A 21,205-nucleotide genomic window follows, 5' to 3' on the forward strand; every position below is an offset into this window, starting at 1 on the left:
CTTTTCCCATTTTGTCACTTCTGTCAATTTAAAATGACATCACTGTTTTTTCGGGCTCAGGTAACGACCAATCACGGCTCACCTGTTTTCTGAAGCTAAGCCATGATTGGTCATTATCTGAGCCCTGGGACACTGTGATGTCATTTTCTAGTCAACAGAAGTGACAAAATGGCCGCCCCCAAAGATGGCTAAAAACAGGTGGATTAACTCTTATTCCACAAACACAATATTAATCAGAATGCCTTGTTTCAACTATTGGGCCTGCCCCACATGGAACATATTCTGGAATATTTTACTTTGCTATGTAACTTGGACCACTCCACCGAGGAATGAATGTATGATCGACAGAAGTGTAATCAATTGAAGTTTGCAATTTGTAATCCCCTAACGCAAGCCTCTTTTCCCAGGCTCCCAGTGAGTACGAGGCCAACCCAGAAATGCTCTTCTACCACATCACGCATCTGAGCCGAGGCAAACAATACCACATCTGGGCTGCCGCCGTGACGACTGCCGGCCGAGGCAACATGAGCTCAAAGGTCATAGTGGAGCCAGCCGGGAAAGGTGGGTCGTGAAGGCCTGTAAAGGCTTGTAAAGGTTATGAGCCAGAGCGCCCTAAAGATGGCTATTAAACAGCCACACGATCTCCTGTTCACACATCACTTTCATCACTGGCCCTCCTCCTCGCTCTGTCGGCGCTCGCTGCTATTGATTGACAGCCGTAGTATTGATTGAGTGCCGGCTATGTTGCAAGAAACGTTGTTGTTAATTATGTGGTGATGAACAGGGCCTATCTAGTCCAAAGTAAAATGACCCTTGGGGAGAGAGGTAGCAGGCGAGAATCAATAGAGGGAGGATCTATGGGTTGAAGATAGACTGGAGAAACTGCGAGGTCAGCGGCGGGGCTCGGCCATGAATAAAGGCCTTCCTCTCAGACAAACTGGGCCAGTTGTAAAGCAAACAAAAGATGGGGGTTAAGACAGCCTGTTTGGGTGTATCTGTCAAACACTTTGTGTGAGATGTCTTTGTGTCTTGCTTTGCAGTCCCAGCCAAAATCTTGTCCTTTGGGGGAACGGTGACCACGCCCTGGATGAAAGAAGTTCGTCTGCCCTGCAAGTCTGTGGGGGAGCCAGCTCCAACCATCAAATGGACCAAGGACAGGTCAGTTGATCAGATACGACTCTGCGTACCAAACTCCAATCAAATGCGCTCTATAAACAGTTAGGTTAAAAATCAGACAATTTGGGGTCAAAAATGGACTTTGGTCAATTTGAGCCAACTTTCTGGGTTGTTTTGGCAGAAAACAAGCCAAAGGTGAATAGTTTTGTACAAAACAACCCAAAATATTGGGCTGATTTGTACAAAACAATGCAAGAAGCTGGGTCAAGTTGACCCAATCCATCCATTTTTGACCCCAAATTGTGTTATTTTTAACCCAACTGTTTTTAAAGTGTTCTGCTTCCAAATGCCAAGTCCTTATGAATGAACTACTGCTTCCCTAAATGGGATCGATGATAAATGGGATTTTACTTTTCAATTCCGGCCACTTCAGTCGATATCTTTACCATCATGGCACATTAGTTCAAATCAGATAAGACTGGAGACGTTTTTAATTTCCACCCATTATAAAGGCCAACTTTCTTCATAATGCCGTTAATTTAGCGGGCGCACAGCCACAGCGATGACAACATAACTTCCTTGACGGAATTTGTTTTGAAACATTGGCGATGAGGTTGTTAACACCTGTAACGTGCATGTCATTCGTCAGCGAGGACTCGGCCATTCCAGTGACAGCGGACAGTCAGCGGCAGATCTTACCCAATGGCACACTAGTGCTGCGTTCAGTCAAAGCGGAAGACTCGGGCTACTACACCTGCACGGCCACCAACACGCTTGGTTTTGACACCATCATTGTCAATCTCGTAGTGCAAGGTAAGGAAAGCATGATGCATATTCGTCATATGGTTTCTGCTCACTCACTGCCAATGTGTTTTCCCTCTAGTTCCTCCAGACCAGCCCCGCCTGACTGTCTCCACTACTTCCACCTCCTCCATCACCTTGGCTTGGATCCCCGGGGACAACGGTGGAAGTTCCATCAGAGGTACGTCGCCTACATCCACATCATGCTTCTGTCACATATTGTGGAAAGCACAATATCTGTGACGCATTATTTACACTGTAGCTCAACGTCATGTATTTTAGGTATAAATAAGCAGCTTCTGAATTAAGTAGGAGGCAATCTAAATGCGAGGGACTTCTGCCGCCTAGTGGTCAACAGATATAACAGCAGATTTAAAAATTATTTTTTTTTTTTCCCCCATTCATGCGTCTTGTGCCTAACTGAAAGCTTTGGTATAATTGTGTAGGCTTCGTGCTTCAGTATTCAGTGGACAACACCGAGGAGTGGAGGGACGTTTTCATCAGTTCCAGTGAGCGTTCCTTTAGGTTGGACAATCTGCGCTGTGGAACATGGTACAAGGTCAAGTTGGCAGCAAAGAACAGTGTGGGCTCAGGGCGCATCAGTGAGATTATTGAAGCCAAAACACATGGCAGAGGTGAGTCTGCAATGAATACTTGTATGTTTATTCACCAGTTCTCGTTCTGTGACTCCTTTTCATCTTTCTGGCTGCCCTTGTTCTCCACAGAGCCCGTGTTCAACAAAGACCAGCCGCTGCTCACCCACATCAACTCCACCCACGCAGGCCTCAACCTGCAGGGTTGGACCAGCGGCGGCTGCCCCATCACTGATATGATGCTGGACTTCAGGCCCAAAGGCACTTGGGCCTGGCAGAGCCTCAAAGCCAACTCCACCACTCAGCTCTTCCTCAGTGAGCTGCGGGAGGCAACCTGGTATGAGCTCAAAATGAAGGCCTGCAACAGTGCTGGCTGTGGCAACCAGAGCTCTCAGTTTGCCACCACCGATTACGATGGAAGTAAGTGTAACTCAAAGGCATCTCCTGATTCATTGAACATAGCAGCCACCTACTCTAGCGGTAGAGCTACTCTACACTCCCTGTAGAATTATTGCTATTGGTAAAACAAAAATTAAAAAAAAGACTTTGCTAAGTAGAAGTATTGATTCTGCTCCTGTACTTAAAATCAACCCAAACATATTCAAATTATTTTTACGAATATGTTCTATGCAATCCCACTAGTTGTAAAAAGGCATTCTGATTAATATGAAATATGAGTTAAGCAGCAAAATCCACACGTTTTTAGCCATCTCAGGGGGCGGCCATTTTGTCACTTCTGTCGACTGAAGATGACGTCGAAGTTGCTCAGGGCTCAGATAACCTCCAATCACGGCTCACCTGTTTTCTGAACCTGGGTCATGATTGGTCGGTATCTGAACCCTAAGCAACTTCGATGTCATCTTAAGTCGGCAGAAGTGACAAAATGGCCGCCCCCTGAGATGGCTAAAAAGGGTTGGATTTCTCATATTCCACAAGCACAATATTAATCAGAATGCTGTGTTTCAACTAGTGGACCTGCAAAGGACATATTCTTAAAAAAATATGTTTGGGTTGACTTCCCTTTTAAGTACAGTTCTGAAGTATTTATACGTTGTTTCCCACCACTGCAAATAGCACTCACTGCCTTCCCAGTTTTTAATATACAACATTGCTAAATTCATGTTTCCCACAACAGGTACAATCCCTCCCATTAAATCCGCCCGTGGGGAGGGTGATGACGTGAAAAAGTTGTTTTCCATCGGCTCTCCTGTCATTCTGGTCACCATTGGTGTTGCTCTGCTTTTCATTATCCGCAAGAAACGTAAAGAGAAGAGACTGAAACGACTGAGAGGTAAGACAAAGCAGTAAAACAAGCTGGAAAAATGACATTCATTCATGATGAACTGTTATGTTTTTATCTAATATTATTGTCTTTATTTATAGATGCTAAAAGCCTTGCGGAGATGCTTATCAGGTGGGATATAAAGCTTTTATTTATTTTAGGGGGAAGATTATTTTTCCAGAAGTCCTAAGAATCTGTCAAATACCTGCTAATAAAAAGTACATTGTACTTTGTGTGCAGTAAGAACAACCGCAGTATTGACACTCCTGTGAAGGGCCCTCCGCAGGGGCCACGGCTGCACATCGACATACCCCGTGTTCAGCTGCTCATTGAGGACAAGGAAGGCATCAAACAAATAGGTGCACACTTGACAGATATCCATTCATCCATTTTGTAGGCTGCTTATTATTTTATACAAAGTCATGGGGGTGCTTAGTAAGGGGTGAGAGGTGATAATGCAGAGTCTTTTTTTTTTTTTTTTCTACTAACCATGTGTCTAATCATTCTATTGTTGATCTGTCTCTAAAAGGAGAGGACAAGGCTGCGGTGCCAGTGACAGACACTGAGTTCAGCCAATCAGTCAACCCGCAGAACTTCTGCACAGGCGTGTCTCTTCACCATCAAGCCCTCATCCAAAATTCTGGACCTTTGATTGACATGTCCGACATTCGTCCAGGCACAAGTAGGTTCTCTCAGACTTTATGAAGTGTCGAAAACAAGCCATCAGAGATTGTGCGCCACAACTTAGACACCCTTCACCTGGTCTAAAGTCTAGTCTACTATCCGTCACTAAATTGTCAGGTCTGCCACGAAAATAAAGATGTGCCGGTTTGTACGCTGAGTGAACTGGCGCCTAAAAAATGGGCCTTATATGTCACGGGCATAATGTGGACCAATTAGTGAAACTGGATAATTTCGCACGGCACACCTGTTGATCATTTACGACGCAGCACAGTGGTCGGCAATCACGGCTTTAATCATCTGGACCATGTTTCAGACCCCGTTTCCAGAAAGAGCATCAAATCAGCTCACAGCTCCCGAAACAGATACTCCAGCCAATGGACGCTCAGCCGACCCAGTCAGAGCCAGTCGACGGCCTCTGCGCGAACTCTGACCTCAGACTGGCGGACCATGGGCTCTCATGGCATCACTGCCACTGAGAGTGACAGCTACAGCGCCAGCCTCTCCCAAGACACAGGTGAGACACGTCCGGGAATTTTTAACACCGCTATTGTTTGTGTTGACTTAATGGTGGTGATTTTTATTTATTTTTTTTTGTATGTGCGTGTTTACAGATAAGGGTCGTAACAGCATGGTGTCTACAGAGAGCGCCTCATCCACCTACGAGGAGCTGGCCAGGGCGTACGAGCACGCCAAGCTGGAGGAGCATCTGCAGCACGCCAAGTTTACCATCACGGAGTGCTTCATCTCCGACAGCTCCTCTGACCAAATGACCACAGGCACCAACGACCCTGCGGACAGCATGACCTCCCTGAGCACGCCGTCCGAGCCGGGCATTTGCCGCTTCACCGCCTCGCCTCCCAAACCGCAGGACTACGACCGTGGTAAAAATGTGGCTGTGCCCATTCCTCATCGCGCAAACAAAAGTAAGTTAACGGCAAATAAGAATTTCCTCCATCTTGATTGGCACCATCTTGTAGCATGTTGGTGCAAAGGAACTATGTTGAAGTTAGTTGAGGAGCTTCATGTAGTGATTTGCCACCATCTTGTTCCATCCATAGGCAGTTATAAACATTTTTAGGGAGGTGCCATCAATTCCATTTCGATGTTCGCGATTTGCAGTTGCATGCAACTGTTCTGTTCCTTCAAAAAGTGGGGAAACACTGCCTTTCTGTATTTGAAGGAGATAAATGAAGTAGTATCCCATATAAACCAGATAATACAATAGTTTGTTGGTTATATGGATTATAAATAATAAAACAGTTAAACACAGATGTAAAGAACATTTTTAATGAAATAATTTGCTAATTAACGATAATTTCTTCCTAATACAATTTAAAGTTAGAATGATTATATTTTATTATGCAAATTAGGTATTTTACATTTTTTTTACCTCACACTTTCTACGAATGCCTTTGCCCACCTGCATGCCCTTAAGCACAAAGGTTTGCACACCCGTGCTGTAGGAAGACAAATATCTTGCATTTAAAGTGATTTTCCAACAAATTGCTTTCAAATCAGATATGATTTGGCAGATATTTTCCCACAATTTCGTCGTACTGCTGTGGACCACCACATATTCCCAGCCAACGTACCCATTTTATTCGCTGTCCTTGTGCTTAGGCCAAAGCAGTAAGTGTTAGTTTGCTGTCATTTTTGTGGCATGTTGTTTGCAAGGAATTGCGTTGAAGTGAATTGAGGAGTTCATTTTGACAAAAGTAATACATGGCTGGCTACCAATTTGGAGCCAAGGGCCGATGTTGAAGTGACTTGGGAAGATTCATTTGGACAAAAGTAGCTCTTTGCCACCATCTTGTGGCATCTACAGGCAATTATTACATTTTTGGGGGGCTGTCAATTAAACAGTATTTTGTTGTTCTGTATTTGCGGCAGGGCTCGGTCAATATCCGCTGTGAATACGCTATATAGATTTTTGTGTGTGTAATTGTAAAAAGTGAAGCATATAATAAAATGTTTGGGAACAGAAGAATCCAAATGGATATAGAAAAAAATCTATAGGAAAACATGTCCTGGCTAAGATCAGAAGAGCTTCCCACTCTTAACGCCATGCTTGCTTTTCTCAGGCGAATTCTGCAACCTACCCCTTTACATGAAGACGGATCCTTTCTTCCGCAAGCAAGGCGAGCTGCACGATCCTTGCCCGGCCGTGCCCCCGCGGGAGGCGTCCATCCGCAGCCTGACGCAGCGTGCGTATCACACGCAGGGCCGCCACAAGACTCTAGACTCTGCCAAGCAGCAGGCGCTGACGCTGGGCCACTCCGGATTGGGCAGCCTGGGTGCCAGCTCGGGCACGGCCACCTTGCCCCAGAGGACTCTCACCATGCCCAGCTCCAACGTGGCGGCCACCGCCTCCACGTCCAGCACGGGCAGTAACCCCACCAACAGCGGCAACAAGATGGGCGGCTCCAGAGACTCGCTGCTGGAGAGCAGCTCCTCCGCGCTGGGCCGGCTGCAGAAACAGAGCGCGGGGGCTTACTCCAAGTCGTACACGCTGGTCTAGTCCAATCGGTGCCATCCCGGCCCCCCCCCCCACCCCCGGCCCGGGCCTCAAAGGGCACGCCACCGCATTTTGTACCCAACTAAAGCTGAGCTGCCCACTGCCCTCTCCATAGGTGTCCTCCTATACAGAGACCCAGCTAACTTTGCTTTTTAATCTCCACGAGGGACTCTCGAAAAGAACTACTAACTCCAACTAACAGTTACGGCCGGCTGATGATGACTTCTGGAGTTGCGCAGCCAAATATTGATTATTTGTGAGCAGCAAAAAGCTCGGAGTCAATGACGGCCAGGACACGTCTCATGCGTACACACACACACACACACACGCACGCGCGCACACACACACACACTATCCTTGATAGTTTGAGTATTACTGACCATTTGGAGGACTTCCAGTTCAGTTCCTTATTCTTATTCTATCGTTTACCCTTTGTATGTCTCTCTAATAACTATTGGCAATTGTCCTTGAAAAGAAGATGTTCAGCTTCACTTCTAGACGTCTCTCTTATCGCGACAGGGTTCACGCTCTGTGACTATATCGTGAAGTCAGGACAACCCAAATGAACCATCTGCAATTACCCCAAGTAGAGAATGTTTGCCATTGAAAAAAAGAGTTAACATATATATTTCTATATAGGTATATTGACATCAAAGTGAAAATATGATAAAGCGTAAATGCTATGTACTACGGCAGTGTAGTACTATTTACAGAAGGTCAGTTATATACAATACCAGACAGTCAAATTCAAGAAGAATGAGACAATCGCTCAATCATGAAAAAAAAAAAAGAATGAAAATAATAAAGGTTTTACTAAAGAAAGAATTACAGTTAAGTATGGATGTTCTGAATGAATAAGAAATATTAGTGTCAATATGTGAAAATAGGAAAAGCAAGATGGACTCCTTATTGTTTAATATTTTTATCATTATTATTATTGTATCGGGTGACTGGATGATCGACACTCTAGTTGGAGTCAGTCTTTGCATTTTATGTGCATTTCATGGATAAAATCACTCCCAACTTTCAGCCCAGTGTCTATAACCAGCAGATGCTACTGCTGTCGTCGCGACAACCAAGACAGTAACCCCAGTTGAAGGAATCCCAGTAATGATGTGAATGAGGTGACATGTTTAGAGATGTTTAATGTCAGGGATTTGAGTTGAGCAAGTTAACAAATCATCACTCAATGAATATATTTCTCGTCTGAAGTACTGTAAATGTCCCACAAATATGTACATTCACTCAAGAGGCTCCTGGAATGTCTCGGAAAGATCCCCATGATAGATTTTGTGCTTCATATTTATTTTGGATGTTGGTTTTGGGGAGGGTTTGTTTGTTGGTCATTAATTTTCATCTGAGCTAGTTGGGCTTTGATGAAAATGTAGATTCTAGACTAAAGCACGTGGCCTGTCAGCCAAAGCAAATCAGGGACCCGTAGCTCTTTTGGTCACACAAACTGCTATTATGTATATAAATAGCGGAGTGGAGTGTGAATGTCAAAATGACACATTCAAGCTCCTCTCCTTTGCCCCCACGCAGATGAAATAAAGTTGAAATATCCCTACCCCACAACCATATTAGATGCAGCATCTGCTACCTTTGTCAGTGTTGTTTATAGATGAAGTCTTGTACATAAAACACAGTTTTGTATGAAGAGCTATTTTCGTCAGAATGGTTAAGGGGTCACGGCACCGTTCAATCCCCCGGTTTCAAGAATTGAAATAGAATCCAAAATACAGTATATTACTTCTGAATGGGCAAACACTTTTCTTTCCCTTTATGTTTTGATACTAATTTGTCATTTTTTAAATTCTTTTTTAATGTCTTTGATGTTGATGTCATTTGTTCCATTTTTTTAATCATCATTTTGTATTTTGTTGATCCTCTAAAAAGTCATTGCATGCTTGCTAAAAGGGAAACATTTGAAGGAAAATGTGTATGAAAATCAAAAATGTCAAAAAAAAAAAAAAATGTTGAGGGTGTCCCAAACATTTGTTTGAGTTGCTTGTTATAGCAATTGCTTGTGTTCAAAAGTACATTTTCTATGAAAAGAAAGCAAAACTAAAAAGATCATTCTAACACCTTGTGCAATAAAGCTATCTTTCATACGTCATGGTTTCTGGATGGTTATCTTTAGGTCTTCGGAAACGTTAAAAAGCATTTAACTTATTTCAGCTCTTTTCACATTTCGAAGGTTTCTGATATGAAAATCTTTCTGTTCAGGTTTCACTTATTTTTCTGAGAGGGGATGATGGCCTGCTTGCGAAGATGTTATCAAGAACTTATCTGGAGGTGAGTTCACCGTACATCAACACAGTAGAAAACACATTACTCACAACAATACATGCTCGAAAGCCATGGTGGGAAGTAACAAAGTACTTAGTTACTGTACTTAAGTAGAATGTTGTACTTGAGTAGTCATCTTTCAAATTATATTTACATTTCACTTCCTATATTTGTAAAGAAATATTTGTATTTAGTACTTCTTGGTGTCAAAATAGGCTTGTTACTTTTTTCAACCTCAGTGGATGATGACGATATACATCAAAAAAGACAGAGAGGTAAAGTTAACAAGCGGTTGAGGTCTTGATTTATTAAAATCTTGGGGTCTTAAACGGTGGGGGGGGTGGGTGAAAGGCTACAGAGACGATTTTTAGCTATAATGTGTAGCATTGTGCCATCTCCTGGCACCAAAAAAATGCATCTGAAAAAAAACAAGGATGCTTTTTTTTTTTTAGTTATCAGTTAAATTAGCACGTTTTGTGACTCTGTTGAGGTTAGAAAAGCTTTTGGAACACGTTTTAATAGTCAAGCCCATGCGAGCTGGCTCACCTGTTTTCTGAAGCTGAGTCATGATTGGTTGTTACCTGAGCCCTGAGCAACTGTGATGTCATTTTCAGGCTACAGCAAATGACAAAATGGCCGCCCCTGAGATGGATAAAAACTGGTGGATTTTGCTTCTTAACTCATATTCCACAAACGCATTTGTAATCAAAATTGCGTGTTTAGACTAGTGGAGGAGCATGCAACATACTATTGTAAGGAACATTTAGGTTGACATCCTCTTAAAAAAATAAGAAAAAAACAAAAGCTTCATTTTAAGATTTAATGTTGCCTCTGTGAGCAAGACGTTATAATTTTTGTCTAATTATGATGTACAATGAGTCTAATTTACAAAATATCACACACACGCAGTCTCTGTTGACATGGCTGCCATGCTGGATTAACATCTACCACTATGTCAAAGCAAAAAAGGTCACCAAAGCTGCATTGACTTATTTTACAGTAGATCAGTCCTTTACCGCGGCGAACATGCTTTTTATTGCCATACAAGAATAAATGTTAATTGCGCATCCACTACATAGCAGTGACGCTCTAATTTTAGGCAAATTGATGCATTTAAAATCTTATGTTCCAGACTAAAAAAAAACCCAAGTTATCCTTTCAGTTGATTTGTTTCTTTTATATTTTGTTTTAAGGAAATAATTCAGTGATATAATTTCTTGCACAAATAATACTATTTATAGTCGTGGTAGAGTTGTGGAGGTGTGAAATGTTTGATCGTTCTTATTCAAATGGTAAGGTATACTTATTGAGCCCAATACTTGGTAAAGTACATATGAACAAAAAAAAAAAAAAAGACAACTTTACAAGATTTAATTTATTAACTATCATACAGTTCACATAAGGCCTTCATCTTCAAACACTATTTGCTCAGTCAGACAAATTTCATGGTTTTCTCGTGGTGCACAGTACATAAGCTATTTCTCTTGAAGCATTTGTTCTGTCCTTGGACTAAGTGTATATTTTCAAACAGGGAGAGTCTTTCATCCCTCTCCCATGGTGTGTTTTAAATCATGCACTAAGTGGCCTTCAACCCTTCCCAAAAAATTGTAAAAACGGACTTCAATCATCGAATCATCGAAATGCACACTAGAAATGTTTCCTACCACTGACTTCACTGGTGTCCTCCCCCAGCCTACAAACGATTACACAGTCACTCTTTGCCCATTGAATGGCAATGAGCAGTCACGGTTGTGTGTTTTGTTTACAGTATATTTCATGATGGGCTGGTAGGAGGAACAATGTTTAAAATGAATGCATTGTGGTACTTACTAAGTGCCAGTCAAAGATGCTCAGAAAAAAACAGTGGATCCAGTGATTAACACATTTGTCCCCACAGGAAACACAGAGCTTTATCTTGTCAATTTTAAGGGTAAAACAAAACAAAAATAAAACATTCAGATCTTCATTAATAATGGATGATATGCTGAAGTACTTCACATGTGGCTTTGCCATTCAGATCCTTTCTACGATATTGTTCAAGCGGGATTTGCAGTAAATGTGGAAACTGGAGGGAATATTAGACATGATTGGCATCTTGTTACGTTTCAAGTGCGCTGATCAAATATGGCTGCTTTTCTTAACTTGACCCACATTAATCAAACCCAACTTCCTGAAACATCCCTTCAGCTCAACCAACAGCTAGAAGGAGGACAAAGTCTAAAACTATATTCCATGAGGCCGGATGAGTGAGGAACAGGAGTCGTTCTGGGATAATGGAACCAATGAAAGTTTTTACATTAGGGGGTGTCATTTGCACAAGAATGCCAGACTCAACCACGAAACAAGCAATATGGACAGTTCAAATGTAACGCTACACTATCAAAAAGTGCTTCAGATGAGTATGCGTGTATATATAAAAAAAAACAAAAAAACATTTCATGTAAACAAAGTTTGATCTGCCAGAGCTCCGTTCTGTAGAGGCAATGGGTATGGCTGAGCTGTCAAAATTAAAAACACAACAACCAACAACAGTGAACATAAAGTGCATCCCTGGATGTGTAAGCCCCACCCCTTAAGCACCCCCAACCCCTCCCACACACAAATGAAATGAGCCCCCCAAAGCCTCCACTAGAGGACGCAAATTTCCACCCCAAAGGACCGAGAGGGTCAACAAATCCAGTGCCACTACTTTCATGAGGAAGAATAACAGATAAAAACATGATGGCCACAAATGTCTTCCAGCTTTCATGATGTCCGATTCCAGGCGACTCTCAAACACACCAGCGTGAGGTTGGGGGCACTCGCCCCCTCGCCATAATTCACCATGAGTTTGTTTTTTTTTTTCCTCATGGTTGTGTGTTGGCGGTGAGGTTCCAGGGCGCATCCCGGGCACACGCGGCTTCATCGTCTCACAGTGTCTCCTGTTCAGCAGGGGAGTGGTGGGGATGAGGGTGGGCATGCTGGTGCAAGGGTGGAAGCAGGGACTGCAGAGGGGACTGGGGGGTGGTGGGCGGCGACTGCTGCTGCAGGGGGCTGAAATGCGCACCCGTGTGCGGAGGAGAGGAGCGGTAGCAGGAGTAGGCCGAGCTCCCGCTGAGGGTGGTGGTGGGCGAGGCCGGGAGCCCCCCGAGCCCCGTGGGGGAGTCGATGAGAGTCTGGTTGTAAAAGAAGAATGCACACTGGTGGATGAAGATCTCGATGATTGTCTGGTAGGTGCGCGTGGCCGTCAGGGCGTCCATGGTGGTGAAGTCCGGTCGCATGAGTGTGGGCCAGAAGCAGATGGACAAGTTCTCGCTGGTCATCAGGTTCAGCCTGCTCAGCTGGCTCACCCTGACAAACACACGGAGGTTGGACTAAGGCTACGTTCACACGGCAGGGCGTAATGCTCAATTCGGATTGTTACGTACTCATTCACATTACAAAAACAAACACGACTTCTAATGGGAACGTAACTGCATCTGTGATGTGACACGCAAGCGCATGAATAAATAAATGAACCCAATTAACCCATTAAGGATGGGAGTGCATAACCGTCCTTCTACCCTTAAAGCTTGGAGAGCATATACGTAATTTTCTTTTTTTTAAATCCAATTTTTGTTCTCTTAACCAATGAAATGCATCAGAATATACATGTGACGTGTCGTGAGCACGCAGACGATGTTCTGGAATTCTTTCGAGGCATAATGGCGGACGCCACCGATCGCGGGAGCTTTGAAATGAGTAACGGCAGTGATATAGACGATGCGCTTGTGGACTTTAAACCAGTAGAACCAGTCGAACGTGATATATGGTTAAGATATACGTTTGTACACAATGACAATGAATGAATCAACAATATTACGAATATCAATGACTAAGTAGAAGTTTTTTCATTCTTTCAACTTTTCATTCTACTAAACTAATTAAATTCATGGGGAACTTACTTGTGTAAGTGGCTCACGACGTATTTGAAGGCATCATAATTCTCCCTGGGGAACCTCCTCAGGACATCCTTCATTGTGTACAGCCGCTGTTCTCTGTCAGTGATTTCTGCATTCACAGCGAACATTTCGGATTTAGGATTGCCTAATGCCATTTACAGCATTGATTTGTTTTCGAGGAGCCTCTTTGCACTATCATTGAATCATCATCAGAGTCAACACACAGGAAAATAAATGTTAAAAGCTGCCCCACCCTCTTAGCGCCTACAGGAATCATGCTTTTATGTTGAAGTCAAGACCCTCCCTGCCCAGCAGTGTTTGCTTACTGAAAGCATCCAGTAGGTCCACCTGCAGAGCACAAGGCACCAGGGGATCAGGCAGCTCGGAGAAGAAGCTCTTTAGGGCTCCAGCCACAGTGTTTATGGAGAAGTCTTTCTCCACCAGGTCTAATCCGTGGTCTGCGCAACAAGAGCAGGTGTTAGGGAGATCAGAATGGAAAAATAAGAGGTCATTGAAGTGAACCACCACCTTGCTTTGGTTACTCACCCTGTTCAAACTGCCTTTGCATGCTTTCCATTTCGGACTTGTTGCCGCTTACGCGGTACAAACCTTCTGTGTTTAGACCTGAGAAAAGCAAGGAAAGGTGCAGGGGTTACCCAAAACATTGCAATATTTCAACTAACGTATTACTTCTTTTATCATTGTAACTAATTTAACTAGTCTGGAGAGTGCATGTTTACATAATCAAGTGAGCGTATGTAAAGCAGGAAATGAAGGTTCATGAAAACACCCACCGGTGGTCTCAATGAAGCGAACGCACTTCTCAATGAAGAGTGGAATAGGTCTGTCTGGGGACACAACACTGACTAAGGGTACCCCAAAATAGTTGCTTTCCATGGGCTTGGGGATTGCTGGACGGGGCTTTGGTCTTGATTTCTGAGAGGAAAAGAAAGATGGAATTCCGCATCAAACAATACTAGCAACATGAAACTGCTAATTTAATACAACGTCATAATTAAAAGCAGGAGAAAGGAGTAAATACGCACCTTGGCTGTTCGTCGAAGACTCTTCAGAATATTCCGCTTCTTGGGGTCCTCATTCTCTTCATTAACCAGACTTTCACCTTTCAGTGTGCCAAAGTCATCTTCCTTGGACTTTGGGAGCGCTCCCATTTCATCGTCGCTGCCTATGAAGCTGGTGCGGAAGCTGCTGAATTTGCCGAGTCGCTTGGAGCGGTCGCGGTACAGACGGGGCTTCACGCCGGCTGCCGAGAATTTCCTCCTTCGCTCCAGAGAGCTGCTGTCAGCTTCGCTGTCGGACCCATTGCCGTTGGAGTGCATTCGGTTGGAGTTGCGGATGGTGATGATCTTCCCCTGCGTGCTGTCATGTGGCACCGAGTAGATGATCTCGTCATTGCTGGGGCGAGGCTTACAAACGGCATCCAGAGGTTCTGCGTAGTCTGAGGGGTCGTAGCCCACGTCGCCCCCGGGTACCCAGGTAACGGCAGATGGCAGCGAGCGCCGGTGACCGACTGTATCCATGTATGGGTTTCGGCTGACCTTTCGAAAGTCGAACGTGACGCCGGGTTTAACTCTTACATGGGGGGGCACCTTGTTGTTTAGTTTGCTCTCGAAATCTCTAATGTCAGAGATAAGAGAGATGTCATTGGAGTCCAAGTCGTGCAGGTTAAAGCCCCCGTGGTGAGACGTCAGGGTGCCATCGTAGTACGGAGGTGAAGGTTCAACATCGTCCTCTGAATCCAGGTACATGGTGACAGGGCTTGGAGAACTGCAGCGCGGGGAGTACACGTTCTCATTGGTGCATGCTTCGGCAACGTTATCGTACATGTGTGTGGCTTCCACAATGTTGCGTTTCTCCACCACCTCCATGAGAAAGGGATGGAACATCTCTATCCTGTGCAGGCCTCCCACCACGCCCCCAGATCCACAAACCACACTATTGAAACGGCCTTCAATCTCATGGGCAAGTTCCTCTCCTTGGATCTGCTGCTCCCGGGCGTAGTCGCTCTCCGTCAGCTCGGCCTGACTATCCCCGACTGCCAACAGCTGCACCGGGATGATGTCTTGAACCTCACACAAGAACGCACACAGCGTCTCCAGGGATGCTTTTCGGGAGACCGAGTACACAGCAAAGTAGCCGTGTACCAGCCTGCTCTTACGTAAAGTGAAGGAGGCATGATATGAGAGGACAGATAGCTCGATAGCGAGCTTATGTCCGGCGACGGTCTGCTCGAGCAAGACAGAGGTGCCGCTGTTTGACATGGGCCTGCAGTGCTGATGCATCAGGAAAGGGGACAGCAGCTGCTCAATGTCGTAAGAGTCACCACACATTAAGCACATGACGATGCGAAGATCTGCCTCTGGGGCTGGCTGATGAGGAGACTCTCTCACACCCAGGGGCTCAGGGAGGAGTGGAGGGGAGCTGCTACTAAAGGATGTACTCCTCCGAATGTCCAGAAGGCCCCTCAGCACCTGGTTGATTTGTGACTCACTGACATTATGGCCGTAGCCGACACCAGGAGAGGCGGGATCTAAGAAGCTACACTGCAGCCTCCTTGCAACTTGCTGTCCTTGTGTTATTAGGTTTAAGGCGGTTTCTCCACCAACATCCACATATGAGCCAACGCCTCTTTTGGTGACTAAGAGCAATGACGTTGGCAACTGTGCTAGCTGGCTGTCCCTTCGACCTAGTGTTGATTCCCTGAGACGCTCAAGGCTTTCAATCACATAGGAGAGGGATTCTTTTGAATTATACAGACACAGACATCCGTGAGGGGTGAACGTTGGTGTGTGGAAAGAATTGACAGGAAGACGCACATTTCCCTCAATGGGCCGCAGCGTCAGCTCATACATCTTCCCGTCCAACACATACCAGTCATCATTTGTGCAGAGAGCCCTAATCTCATTGGCAAATTCTCTGGCCAGTCCATCCTTTCCCAGTATGACAAGATTGATTCTGTCAGCCTTTGTATCCCCGAAATGAGCTTTCACGTCAAAAAAGGGATAACATGTAGGGAAACGGGAAGCCAGGAGTTGTTCAATCTTCGAGTCGCCACAGTGGGGACTGCTAGGGCAGGTCTCCTTAGTAGGGTGGTAGACAAAGTGGATATGCTTCAGTACCAGAGCGTCTCTTTCAGCCGGAAGCTTTTGTAGCGCCTTGAACCTCTGCTCTTCCACCAACACTTCCTGAATCGCCCCCATCTTCTCCTTACTTGGCTTGGCATCCACTTCAAGTTCATAAAAAAGCTCGGAATACTCCAGTAACAGCTCCTGGAAGTCCTCTTTAGCACGGTCAATGATCTCCTTTTGATGACGGTTGTAAAGGTCTAAGTACTCCGGTTCCTCAAGCCACTGGTAGAACTCTTCATTCATGATGAAGCTGCGCGCCTCCTCCCAGGGTCTACCGGGTGTGACAAAGGGAGAAGAAGCTAGCTTGTGTTTAAACTCAAGCCTCATCTCTGCACGTCTGCACTCATTACGTAAATGCTCCAGGTGGGCATTAAATAATTCCTCTGCTTCATCTGTCTCCAGGAGGTCTGACGGGATGCGTTCATCTTCCATGTTGTCGATGTGAGATGTATCCTCCCAAGGAGAGTCCTCCAGAACAACAAACCAATGGGCAAAGTGCTGCTTGGACTCAAGAACCTTCTGTACACCAGACCAACTGAGCTGATCTATTTCATCCAAGTCAGGCACCAAAGAACTAAGTGCAAGAGGAAGTGTGCTTAAGTAGATTTTACGCCGCCGCTCAATATGTTCCTGCTTGAGACGGTAAACATGCTGTTGAAATAGCTTCTTGCATTTAGCTGTTCCCTCCAAGAAAACATATTCTTTGTATTCTGGGGAGGTGTTCATGCGCCGACTGGTGTTAAGCCAGGTTTCATTATGATTCTTCACTATCCGGTTGATTAACCATTCGTAGCGATCCTTGGCGGAAGCTATTTGCTGACTCTGGAGCTTGAGTGCTTCAAAATAGGGGATGATCTTGGGCTTGCCCCTGCTTTTATCGATAAGCTGAACCAAAGTGAGGAAGGCAAGGTCCACGTTTATGTTTGAACGAGCAGATGTCTCAACTACAGGTAGACTCTTTTTAGTGATAGCGAAGGTATGCGCATCTTTGATATAGCGTTCAACGCCTTCATCACACTTAGTAAGGACTAACACGATGGGTTTCTTAGTCTTGCTGAGGTGACCGTAGAGGTTTGTGACAAATTTCAGCTGGTCATCAAAGTTGCGGTTCATGCCCCGGCTGACATCAACACAGAGCAGGAAACCATCAACCTGCAGCTTGCCCTCAGGCATTTGCTTTTGCTCAAAATCTTGCTCTAGGCCCAACTGATCTGTGCAGAAGTACATGAGCTTCTCTGCTGACGCGAGCTTGGTTGCAGCCGCCCGTTTAATATATGGCTGCATGGCGGTGCTACGATGTGGCTGAAATGTCTGGTCATCAATGAATTCCGTTTGCTCCACGACATGCATTCTGCATTCGGGTCCTTCCTCCAGAAGTCGCGAGACCTCCCCCCAAAACAGAAAGTGATCATTGTTAACCACTCGACCCCCAAAGTCACTGGTGCTCAACACTGACGTGTGGTCCAAGTAGAAGTCATCTGCGCTGGGCCTGACATACCTATTACACAGGCAAGACTTTCCAACCCCACATTGTCCTTTTTCTTTCTCCGTACCCGACAAACCCACCACAATGAGGTTGTAAATGGGGGACCGGACATCTTGCTTTTTCGCCATCATAATATACCGACGATCATCCTGCCATAAACAGGCACTGTGTAAAAAGTTTGCTTGAAGGTTTGTCCATAAAGTTGTTGATGGGCTCAAATTTCAGTTCCTTCTGCAGGGCATCTATTTTGAATTTAATAAGCAGTGCACTGATATGTGAAGATTGTTGTTTCATTCATCCCCTTTGAATGTCAGGTCCTGTAAGAAAAATGGGGTGGGGTGGTGGGGGGAGACAACTTTAGCCATTTTTAATCGGACAAACAGTCAGACATTATAACATGGAGAGTTTCAATACCGTAAGATTTGTAATTGGGATGTACCATAGCTGTCTCAACCACTAAGGAACACCTTGCAAACCTGACCTTGTAGTCAGGTACACAGACCACGCAACAAATGCCGTCTGGTACCAATCAAAGTTCCTTTGTTCCAATTTTACAAAATGTATAGAGCCTCAATACCCTACTACAGATGTTAAAGTCAGCAAAACATCAGCTATGGTCTGACTATGTTGGTAAATGTGAGGAACCATGAAGGGAGTTGTGCTCTCCAAATAACACCGTCTGATGATAACTGATCGTGCTGTAACCAGAAAATGACTAATAAATATTTAGAGCCCGTCTTTTCAGGCTAATGAACACACTCCCACCAAAAATAATGCTAAAGCTATGCAAGAAGACAGAAAATGCATGTTAAAACAAATGTTTTAATTGTGTGTAGTCAATTAAAAGACAGATAAATGTGCGGTGAGCAACACAAAATATGCAGTAGAGTTTAAATTGAATTTCTCCTTGACGGATTATAATTACTATACTAAAATCAAGAAAAAAATTCAGGAGCTTGAGAAAGACTACCAATATGCATATCGATCACAAAAATAATGTTGGGTCCATTGCAAGTCAGTCTACTGTCCGAATAACATAAATACAACAAATTAATATAAATTAAATACACTGTTGATGAGAATGCTAGAATTGACCAAAATCAAAAAATCTTATTATTTTAAGATTAGTCTGTTTCTAATGTTATTTCAGTTAGAAATTACCTTAACAAATAACGGTTTGTACATTTTAAATATACTGTGTAGTAAACTCACTGATGCAATGAATGAATGGGTCCAGCTCATACTGATTATATACCAGTAAAAGCTATATGGGGATATTTTTCTTTCATTTGGGTGGTACACAGACTTGCAATGTGACCTTAAATTCCTTATTTTGCTGGGCTACATACCAGTATTTTTAAAAAATATTCTCTCAATACATAATTCACAGTAACTCCAAATTCTGATCTTATCAGAGCTGTTTTTACTGTATAAATAGATACATTGCTTTTATTGTGATTTGGAATTCAACCAGGTAGACTATGAACTTTAATGCTTTAGTTGGGTAAACAAATGACAACAAATTTAACTACATTGTTGGCCACACGTGACTTGCTTAATGATTAAGAAGGCATGAAATATTACTTGTTCGCTGAATGTTCTGCTGTTTTACATGGCAAACACTTTTTTCTACCATTTCAGGAGCAAATGGCTATGTGGGTACTATAATTGGAGCTATGGGGCAAATTATTGTTGATTGTACCTTGAGGGCATACATTGATTCCTGCTGTACGCATCTCTCCGACAGTGATAAACAATATGAAGCTATAGGAGTCACTACAATCAGGACCGGGGGGACATAAATACAATACAGAGAAGTAAATAAGCAGACACATTTAGCAGCCTCGGGAGCAACTATTAGCAGTCCACATTGCTCAGCTGGGCTAGGCCTGGCATTCAAAATAAATACATGCAATCCTGCTGCTTCTCCATGCAACATGGTCTGGCTCATCAGACATAATCGACTTCGAGGGATAATATCATTTCGTGACGTTGCATACTGCTGTCGATCTTTTTTGCAAAGGATTGGCATGGGTAGCCATTCAAAGAGGGTCTGACCACCCCAGGCCTGCTTTCTTCTGCTGTCTACATAATGAGATTGCAGAAGCATTCACGAAATCTGGGCTACTGTGCCTCCACTAGAACACGCAGACACCATATAAAAGGTGCTTTATTTAGCCAGCTGTCTGGTGTGGAACACACGCGCACTCGCCGGTGCACTAAAGCCATAAATAAGAAGAGGGCGTGCATACCATCGCATGTCTGCCTTTCTCTTGCTGCATCTGTCAGGCCAGCTTGCCGCAGCCCAGCCGCCTGATGTGCAACCGCATAAAGGCACACAAAACATCATCCAACATATTCGACCCACACTTAGTGTTAATTGTGTACGTTATATAGCGTTTAGTTACCCGTGCTTGCCTTCTCCTTTTCTGCATCACTTGTTTCCTCCGTCGTTGTAATTGAAAAATACTGGAAAGGCAATAAATATCCCCACACACACACTAAAAGAACAATCCGATGTTGTTTAAGCATACGTTTGTGCTTCCAATGAAATCCTGGTGTGCAAAAAATAAAATTAAAAAAATCCTCCGACGCCTTCTAGTTGCTGGCTTCACCACGTTGCTTCGTTTTCACTCATTATTGTGTCCATTGTTGTGCACATTTAATGCTGGGCCGGCCGCACACGCCTCACACAAAACGGGACAGTAGGTTGCAATCGACCAGCCGTTTCGTCTCCGACAAAACATTCACGGGGCGTTCAGACGCGTTCACGTCCCGCGTTTAGGAGCAGATCGCGTGTGTAAAAGTGCGATTTGAAGCAGCTTTCCGATAATGGCGGCGGCGGCAGCGGGGGCCCTCCTCCTCCCCGGACCCAGTCCTCCTCTTCTTTTCTTCGGGAGAGCGGAGCAGTGGATGCAGAGGCAGCGGAGAAAGGGACTCACCCAGCGGCGCCCGCACACTACTGCAGCACGGCTAGCTAGCAACTGCGCGCTGCGTCACACTCCGAAGGCGTGAAGGCGTCCCTTTTCCCAACCCGGTAGCTACACACATAGCCTCCTTTCACTCACACAGAGTATGTAAAATTAAATATGGTATTCTGTGCTATACATCATATTTTCATTGCTCACCCACCTAGTTAAAAATATACAGGTATATTTGCTAGCCAGTGTCGTTGCCCACGTGTGTTATTACAGTCACTAAATTTCTCCATGCGTCACTTATTTTTTCTTCTGAGAGTATTTAAAAAAGAAATACAAGTTTTCCAATTCGTAACTGCGACTCAAAGTTACAGTTATTTCTTGTGAGTTAAATTGCTTTGCCAGTGTCTCGTACTCATTTGTGTTTATGGTATTTAATTACCTCAGTAAAC

The 21,205-nt window shown here is 44.3% G+C and overlaps 2 protein-coding genes across 7 annotated transcripts in view; one reads left to right on the forward strand and one right to left on the reverse strand.

Moving 5' to 3' along the window:
• Positions 1-9,105, forward strand: part of LOC147133213 (cell adhesion molecule DSCAML1-like) — a 53,280-nt gene extending 44,175 nt beyond the window's left edge. For all 5 annotated transcript variants that reach the window (XM_086012602.1, XM_086012604.1, XM_086012601.1 and 2 more), the window contains 13 exons: positions 408-561; positions 1,041-1,158; positions 1,766-1,929; positions 2,000-2,098; positions 2,364-2,552; positions 2,643-2,930; positions 3,646-3,801; positions 3,894-3,924; positions 4,033-4,151; positions 4,322-4,474; positions 4,790-4,990; positions 5,088-5,399; positions 6,558-9,105. In XM_086012602.1, coding sequence (XP_085868728.1) covers positions 408-561; positions 1,041-1,158; positions 1,766-1,929; positions 2,000-2,098; positions 2,364-2,552; positions 2,643-2,930; positions 3,646-3,801; positions 3,894-3,924; positions 4,033-4,151; positions 4,322-4,474; positions 4,790-4,990; positions 5,088-5,399; positions 6,558-6,994 — 2,421 coding nt within the window. In that variant the 3' untranslated portion in view covers positions 6,995-9,105. The remainder of the gene's footprint in view (positions 1-407; positions 562-1,040; positions 1,159-1,765; positions 1,930-1,999; positions 2,099-2,363; positions 2,553-2,642; positions 2,931-3,645; positions 3,802-3,893; positions 3,925-4,032; positions 4,152-4,321; positions 4,475-4,789; positions 4,991-5,087; positions 5,400-6,557) is intronic.
• Positions 9,106-10,640: 1,535 nt separating this feature from the next.
• Positions 10,641-20,862, reverse strand: arhgap35b (Rho GTPase activating protein 35b). Of its 2 annotated transcripts, XM_086057409.1 has the most exons (8): positions 20,244-20,862; positions 20,088-20,148; positions 14,247-18,152; positions 13,995-14,136; positions 13,747-13,824; positions 13,527-13,658; positions 13,204-13,309; positions 10,641-12,610 (listed from the first exon to the last, which is right to left on the reverse strand). In XM_086057409.1, exons 3-8 carry the CDS (start codon positions 17,964-17,966, stop codon positions 12,190-12,192), a joined length of 4,599 nt encoding a protein of 1,532 aa, XP_085913535.1. In that variant the 5' UTR covers positions 17,967-18,152; positions 20,088-20,148; positions 20,244-20,862; the 3' UTR covers positions 10,641-12,189. The 2 variants fall into 2 exon arrangements, with proteins under 2 accessions (XP_085913535.1, XP_085913534.1); XM_086057408.1 differs by lacking the exon at positions 20,088-20,148.
• Positions 20,863-21,205: the final 343 nt, after the last annotated feature.

This window comes from Filicampus tigris, chromosome 17 (assembly GCF_054856515.1).
Source record: "Filicampus tigris isolate MCC_2025a chromosome 17, RoL_Ftig_1.0, whole genome shotgun sequence".
In the NCBI taxonomy this organism is placed as follows: Eukaryota; Metazoa; Chordata; class Actinopteri; order Syngnathiformes; family Syngnathidae; genus Filicampus; species Filicampus tigris.